General features: G+C 30.0%; 1 protein-coding gene across 1 annotated transcript; it reads left to right on the top strand.

Annotated features, from left to right (window-relative positions):
- The first annotated feature begins 2,415 nt into the window (after positions 1-2,415).
- Positions 2,416-8,665, top strand: LOC104249007 (high mobility group B protein 9). Its single transcript, XM_009805368.2, has 6 exons — positions 2,416-2,692; positions 2,828-3,034; positions 3,338-3,416; positions 3,512-3,677; positions 7,728-8,110; positions 8,307-8,665. Exons 1-6 carry the CDS (start codon positions 2,520-2,522, stop codon positions 8,397-8,399), a joined length of 1,101 nt encoding a protein of 366 aa, XP_009803670.1. The 5' UTR covers positions 2,416-2,519; the 3' UTR covers positions 8,400-8,665.
- Positions 8,666-8,760: the final 95 nt, after the last annotated feature.

Below are 8,760 nucleotides of genomic sequence, written 5' to 3'. Positions count from 1 at the left end.
GATTTCTTCATAAAGTTAGTTACCAAAAGTTTTAACTTTAAGCATGTATCAATTCAATTTCGTATTTTACCAATGTGTCAAAGAACTAGGATTATTATCTCATTACTGTAGAATTCAAAGTTTCAATTATATTTTACATATTGTATTATTTAAATTATAGGTAACTGACCGGAGAAAAGATTTATCGATAAAATAAATAGGAAAAATGCATAAAGCAGGAGATAGAAATAATAGCGATGTTATACTTTAATTTTTTAAATAAAATGAAGTAAATAACACAAAAAATATTGTTGATTATTGATAAATAATCGTAAAAATTTAACGAAACGGTACAATTTAATATGTTTAAATAAACCCGATCATAATTTAATATTTATTGATACGATCTGCGCATCGCAAAGGTACGTTTCCTATATTTTTATAAAAGCAGAATTAATCATGGAATTGGTACAAATACCGAAAATTCGGCCTTAGTTTAAATAGAAGGTTTAGTTGTATACACACACAATATAAATTTCTTTTATCACTTGAAAGAATATTATCGGTGAAATTCGTTACATGAGAAATAAGACATGTAACTGATACAATTGGTTAAAAGCATCAAAATTATAAATTACCTTACATTGTCAATGTATATAAGTCCAACATACAGTACCATAAATACTATATGGCACAAAAATAAAAGTAAAAAATGCGTACTTGTAAATTGTAATGAAATGAGGGAGTTCTGAATAAGCTGTGTCCATCATTTAAGAATCTGCAATTAATTTACCAAATAAGAATTACTCTAAAGTTGTGGAGTGTCATATCACTTTGCTGAGAGGCTGCAAATTAATCCCATGAAGATGACATATATATACAAAATTTGATAAGAGCATAAGATAATAAAAATGAGTGACGTTGAAGCATATCAACCAAAGACAATATTAACCACCCAAACATGCTCACATTTGAAAGGCTCAACGAATTTTACATATTATATTTATGCTCTTCATTAATGTATTAATGTCATTTCCTTCATTTTCCCCCAAGGATAGCTAGAAATATGTAACAATCAAGAGGGCCAAGCCCTTCATTTTGGATGTTTTAAGGAAAAAGAAAAGGAAATACATTTAATAAAAGCATAATGATGTGTCCTGCTGTGGCTTGAATAATAATCTACTATTTCTTTTACTATACTGTTAGTCTGACATTACAATTTTGTATATACACAGTTAATGAGATTGAAACTAACTAAACTAGCATAAATGAGGAACCATAAAAACATCTATGTTTTTCCTGAAAGTAAATAATTAAAACAACCATATGAGCCTAAAGTGAATGCTGTAGTCTTTTTTCTTTTCTTTTTTTCGTAAAAGTATATTTGGTGTTACTTGTACTACATTTTAAAAGGAAATTAGAGATATAGAGGAAGTTTGACTAAATTTATAAGCTGATCAAACTAGCTTATATGAACTTTTCGGCTAGAATTGCGGAATTAGATAGTAAACTAAAAGTTGATAGAATAGTACAACGACCCAAAGAAGAAAGAATGAAAATCCAATTAAATTAAAGAAGGAAGCAATATGTTTGATTAGTTTTTGCCCTTTTCTTTTAATTTTTTAAGGATAATTACAATGATCTTTCTCAGGTTTTGCATCGTTTATATTAAAAAATTTGATGTCAGAATAATAGAATCTCCTTATTAGTTTGCGATACTATGCTAGCCTCTTTTATTTTTATTTTTTTCCACAATTATTTTAAATTATGTTTCATTGATAGAACAAAAAATAATTTGCCTGATTGCCCATCTTCCTAACATTTTGCTTTTTTTTTAATTAATTTTATTTTGAAGAATATCTTCTTCAATTAGGGAACTTTCACATAATATTTGAGATGACTTCCACTAGGACATTTGATGCAAAATGTAATAGAAAAACTAAAATAGAAATAAAACCTTCAACCATTGGCAATATTTCTTCCGTTTCAATTTATGTGTACCTGTTTGACTGAGCACGGAATTTAAGAAAAAATGAAGATTTTTGGAATTTGTGATTTTAAACAAGTCAAAATAGGATTCAGAGTATTTGTGTGGTTATAAAAGTTTCTCGTTAAGGATAGAATTGAAAGTTTAAGTTTAATTATTTCTAAATTTTAAAAAAAAGTTATTCTTTTTAAAACGTACTAAAAAAGAAATAGATTCAAATAAACTGAAACCGAGAAAGTACTACTAGAAGACATAAAGCTGGAGCCCAAAAATAAAAAGGAAAAAGTGATGACAGATAACTGGTACTTAATTGAAGCAGATTGGATTAGATGAAGCATAGTACTTTACGTAAGCAGAGGCCAAAAAGAACCTGCAGCATATATTCACCTATTGCGTACGTAAAGATTTGATCAGAACCTATTATTACAGCAATACCTATCAAAACTTTGTATTGCGTTGGACTTGGAGTTTTCATATTACACCAGAATTGTACAGTACACTTTGGACAATACAACAAGCAAAGAGATACAAAAAATATTAAGAGCATTAATTAATGAATAAGCTTAGCCTGTGCCAAAAATTTAATGTACTTTGCCTTTGCCCACTGAGATTCAACTCAAGAGAGAAAGAAGAAGAAGAAGAAGCCAAAGTTAGAAAACTATCTCTGCATATAACCGTTGCTTCAACACGCGTCTCAAAAACTCCGAGCTTTTATTGTCTTCTTAAGTACCAACTTATCTTTGTATTTATCTCTTTTTATTTGGCTTCTTTAGCTGTTTTTAAACTAACCCCTTTCCTCAAAGTTTTCACCCATTACTAGCTAGCTACCTCCCTTCACTGTTTCTTGATTTTCCGGCGAAGGTTACAGCTTGCTGAATGTGTTATCAGTCGCCGGCGGCAAGGTGAACCCATGTCTCAGAAAGCTATGGTTCCCGCCGGCACCGGCAACAGAAATGGCGGTCAGCTGTATCCTCAACCACTGGCTTCACATGAGAACATTGTTAATGACCAAAATCTGTTCAGGGAGTGTGTCAAGAATTTCCACTCTGTCATGGGAACAAAGTACACGTAAGCAACTTATTTTTTAATTTTTTGTTACATTCTTACTCTAAGAAATTACCGTGATGGAAGTTTTCGGGTTTGATAGAATCAATTTTCTGGACCAAATCCTATATATATGTGAGAAAAATAATTATTTACATATATGTGTGCGAAAAGTAAATAGAGTTAGATATATATTTTGACACTAGATCAGAGCTAAATGATTTAAATTATGATTCCGCCACCTAAATACTAATTAAAAAAAGAAGGAGAAAGAGACAACATGGGAAGGTTGTGTTTATTTAATCTTTGAATTGGTTTTTGTTGAAGGGTTCCTGTGATTGGAGGGAAGGAGCTAGATTTGCATGTTCTCTATGTAGAGGTGACTAAAAGGGGTGGCTTTGACAAGGTTCAGCTTCCACTTAAAATAAAATGTTTCTCTTTTATTACTATATTTTATTTCATTTATAATTTATTTTTGCGTATATATGAATGGTGGTATAGGTTGTGGATGAGAAGAAATGGAGAGAATTGAGTTCAGTATTCAAGTTTTCTCCAACCACAACTAGTGCTTCATATGCACTGAGGAAACACTATTTCACTTTGCTTCATCGGTTTGAACAAGTTTACTTTTTTAGACGTGAAGCTCCCTTGCTTGACAAAACTCCAGGTCAGTAAAATTCTAATGTGTATAACTTTGACCGCATAAATTATTGCTTGAATTCAATTTGACCTTTTACTACCAGATGGATTCAATTTCTAGTTTTCCACCTCTCCCCAAGTCGTCTCCTCGGAGGAGTAATTAGAGGAGCTACATTCTGCCACGTGTCATGCGTCGTAGACTTCGAGACATAGGATATAAGTTTTAATTTATTGCTTGAATTCTGGCGTGCAGAAACTTTTCTTTTTGCTATTCATCTACTAGTACTACTTAAATTTTTTACTAGGGTCTTTTGATATTCTTTATAATATTTTTAAATTAAAATTATACAACAGCAAATTTTTATTTCAAAAATTCAAGAATGAATGTTTGAATTAAGATCGAAAATATGATATTTAGTTGGCGTTTGGACATAAGAAATATAATTTTTGCAAAAAAGTAGTATTTGAAGTTAAATTGAAAAATGGTATTTGGAATTTGAAATTATGTTTGAACATGCAATTTATTTGAAAAAATGTTGCAATTATGTAAGTGGAGAATTTTTTTTTTCGAAATATTTTCAAAAATTTGCAAAAATTCACGGAGAAACACATTTTTGAAAAAATAATCGAAAAAGAAATTTTTTTAATGGATAAACGGGTCCTTAAACCCTTGTATTTCAAACTTTACAAATATTTTATAGAATATTATTGTTATTATAGGCATGAAGGACGATCTTGAATTTCATACCTCAAGTTATTTTTTATTTTGTTTGTCTTCTCGTCTTTCTTGTGGTGCTAAATTGTTCTCGTGGATTTGTACATTTGAGGTGCAGATTTTCTGATCGGTAATTTTCTACTTTTGAAATACAATTTTTTTCTATTTGAGATCCTACTCATTGATTCGACCTTTTTGCCTCTCAAAATTCTATTTAACTCGAGTTCCTTTTAAGTCAAATCAACCCTCCGATATTTCAATTTGTATACGAGTTATGTTCCATTAATTCTTGCATTTATCTTGATGTATCTATGCCAAAGATGTGTAATGTAGGTGTGCATACATCCACGAATTCCAAATTTCAAACGTCATGGTTTCAACCGTTAAACTATTGCCATTGAATCTATTGTTAAAATTATGAGTTTAGAATTTGTTGACTTCTTAAAATTTCTTTAATTTTTCATATATATATATATATATATATATATATTAAAAGCACGAAGACCCTTAGCGAAATACAATGAACCAAGCTCCATACATATCTGCCTCATGCGACTTTTTCAAATCTATATCTATATCTATCTATACTATATTAAAAGCACGAAGGTCCTTAGCGAAATATCGTTCGCCTTTTTTACCCTTTAAAAGTAGAGTTCACATCGGACAAAATAATAATTTAAATATTTTCCTAATATATAGGAATACTTATTTATTTATTTTCATAATATTTAGGACATTGTAATCAACTATAATTCTTATTATTATTTTTTCGTATTGGAATTATGTAGAGAATCCTAATATTTAGGATTCTAAGAGCAATTAAATTTTTATTTTATACAAATTTTCCTATTTAAAGCCCAATAATATTAAATTTGTAGTAAACTATAATATTTTTTAATCATTCAACACTTAGAAATTAAGAACTCATATTTATATTGTACTACTTTTTTGGTCAGATAGCACTACTTTGAAGTTAGTACTAAAAATAGGCACACATAGGATATATAAGTAAAATACTCATTATATTTGGCAATATTAAAAGGAACATCAAATTATTGATAACAATTAAAGAAAAATAATTGTAATTTTCTTTTTTTCGTTAACCTGCAGGAGTCCCACTACCATCAGCACCTTTTTTAGTACTACTTGAGCTAATCCCTTATTGTTTTCGAGCATTAAGCTCAGGTTGAATTCTCTCTTGAAATTTTAAATGATATTAAGCCAATTAATTTTTTGCAAGTTTGTCTAATTATTTTATTACATGTCGTATTTAAAAGTAGGACTTAATTTTAAACTTGATTTTGAAATGTTTGCTTTAGTTTCTTACAACTTTTTTTGGGTTATTTTCCTTCTAATGTCTTTTTATAATACTAGTATTAGGGTACGCGCTTTGCGCGTGTACCTATATCAATAAATATATAATTTTTAAAAATTATATATATATATATATATTATTCAATAATGTGTTTTAGTTATTGAAAAAATATCAAAGAAAGAAAATGTAAGTTTCTAAATATAATGAATGTTATTCTCATTAAGCTAGCTCATTAAACAAAGAAATGCTACGCCACATAAGTCTTTATATATCTTATTATGATTTATGAGATAATATATATCTTATGAAAATTATTGTTATCTTTATTACCAAATACTATAAACAAATAACAAAAAAATACTTTAAAATAATTATTCAAAGATAATAAAATAAATTGAAAGAATTTGAATCTTTGGGTCTTTTAGAAATTTGTGAGCGTAGAGATAGAACTATAGCTCCTAGAAACCCATAGATAAATAACAATATAAAGTATGAAATAGCTAATATTGAATTATAAAAAATGATGTAATACGATATGAAAAATATAGGGAGCTACATTTATTAAAATAAATATAAAAAGAAAGAAAAATGATAAGGGTAATTTTTGTGATTTTTTTTTGTCTTGGGTTATATCCTTATTGCTTCAACTTAATATTTTAGCAATTTAACTTTTAATACTATATTATAATAAATTTTTCTCTATTTTCTTATTTCTTTCACGGCAATTGCTCTTATTGTGTAAAATAATTTGTGTACACACTACGTAATACTAAGAAAATTATTTGTGTACACCTAAATATGAAGATAATAATTAAATGACTATTTTGTCTAGTGTGAGCTCTATTTTAAAAGGATAAAAAAGGCAAACGACATTTCGCTAAGGGCCTTCGTGCTTTTAATATAGTATAGATGCTATATTTCAGGTATTTAGATCCTTAATATATATCTTCTTGAGCCGAGAGTCTATCAGAAATAATCTCTTTATTTTCCCAGAGTAGGAGTAAGGCCTGGGTACACACTACTCTCACTAGACCCCACTTGTGGAGCTCTACTGGGTTGTTGTTGTTGTAGATTCTTAATAATATACATTAGCACAATAAAATCAGGGTTTTAAATTCAATCATAATTTTCAGAAATTTACACTTTTTTCTTTCGCTTTTACTTTATAACTCAAATATTACTTTTAATATAATTACTTAAAAATTTTACTTATTCAGGGTACACGCGCAAAACACATATCCTAAAATTAGTACAGTAAAATTTATAAGGAAAAAGTTTCATATATCCACATCAAATACTTACACACCTAAAATAGATATATACCCTAGCTGTGTCCATCTAACATTTGACTATGAGAGGCCTATTCCTGCAATTTTATCACTTACATATAAATGGATAATTGGTTGGAGCAAATATATCTTCACTACTTTCTCTGCGTTATATTGAATTTCGTTTAACCAGCTTTAAGATTTTTCAGTAACCAAATAAATGTTGTCACACTACATTATTACAAGCAAGACTTACAATCTTAGGGTTCGTTTGTAGGGAGTACAAGAATACTACTAAATAGGATGTATTAGTGATGTTGTTATTAATAATGCTGAGATTAGTTATGCTAAGATTATTTCTTATCGACTCTTTGGTTTAATATATTAAAAATAACATGCATTACATAATTTTTTTAAAAATTATTTGCTTACAAAAAGACGCTCCACATGCTTATCCATGTATTGTTTGAAAGGATGGTTTTGTCTTTATACGTGCTTATCCACGTAGTAAATACCATGGTATCGTTAATGTCATGGTTTGCTATGTATAAGAATAGTACTGAATAGAGTGTATACATAGGTTGAAAAACACTACCAAATAAGGGATTAATAATATCAAAGCTAATACATGCATTATTTTCCCTATATGATCTTACATAGTACTTTTATCACACAATAGCTCTTTCAAATTAATAGAATGTTTTTTCTGGGTAAAATGTTAGTACTACAATATTCAATGGTTGATCGCATTGGGTGTTCTGAATTTTCTTGTGTACTTAGCTTCACAGAGTTTCCAAGCTGAAGGGACAATTGATGGCAAATTTGACTGTGGTTATTTGGTGTCCATCAAAATGGGATCTGAGGTTCTCAATGGAGTACTTTACCATCCAAACCAACCTGCTGCTCCCTCTTCTTCTAAACCAACTGCACAGAATTGCACTGCAATTGTACCTTACAATCCACCACCTCACCACCATTCAGGACGGAGGAACAGGAGGAGGAAGGGAGGAGATCCTAATCGCCCGAAACCTAATAGGAGTGGATACAACTTCTTCTTTGCTGAAAAACATTCCATGCTCAAATCTCTCTATCCAAGTAGAGAGAGGGAATTCACAAAGATGATTGGAGAATCTTGGAACAATCTCTCTCCTGAAGAAAAAATGGTAATCATACTCAAACTCGATCATTCTGTACTATGAGGATTCATCTTAAATTGAGAATCAGTTGGATTCATACAACCAACCTCAACTTGTTTGGGATTGAGGCTTAGTTGCTTTATACTCAAACTCGATCATTAAAGCAAAATTAGATTACATAGGGACGTTGTTAGAGTTTGATGCTGATTGTTAGTTTTTACAGGTCTATCAAAACTATGGGGTGAAAGACAAGGAAAGGTACCAGAAGGAAATGAAGGAGTATAAAGAAAGAATGCAGATCACATCCTGCTACTAAAGGTGACTGGCAGAAGAAAAGGAGAAGCGAACGTAGTTCATTGTGCATGAGGAGATCAACATGTAAATATTGCATTGCAATGTAGTTCAAAAGTTTCGCGGATCAAACATTGCTCTAGCTGATGTAAACTAGTCCAGAACTATTTCGAAAAATGCAGCTTTTTGCATGTGTTTTCCTAGACGAATCTCATGCTTATAAGATGGTCTTGTTTATCAAACTTCCGGCATACTTCTACAAATTTTATCAGAAATATATCTTTTTTGGCATTAGGATGTAACCGGAGGATCAAACACTGGGACAGCTGATGTCCACAACACTTTGACACTTCTATAAAAGAAAATGGACACTGCCTTTTATCCAC

The sequence above is a fragment of the Nicotiana sylvestris genome, chromosome 10, assembly GCF_000393655.2.
Source record: "Nicotiana sylvestris chromosome 10, ASM39365v2, whole genome shotgun sequence".
Classification (NCBI taxonomy): Eukaryota; Viridiplantae; Streptophyta; class Magnoliopsida; order Solanales; family Solanaceae; genus Nicotiana; species Nicotiana sylvestris.
This window is presented reverse-complemented; position numbering and strand designations above follow the sequence as displayed.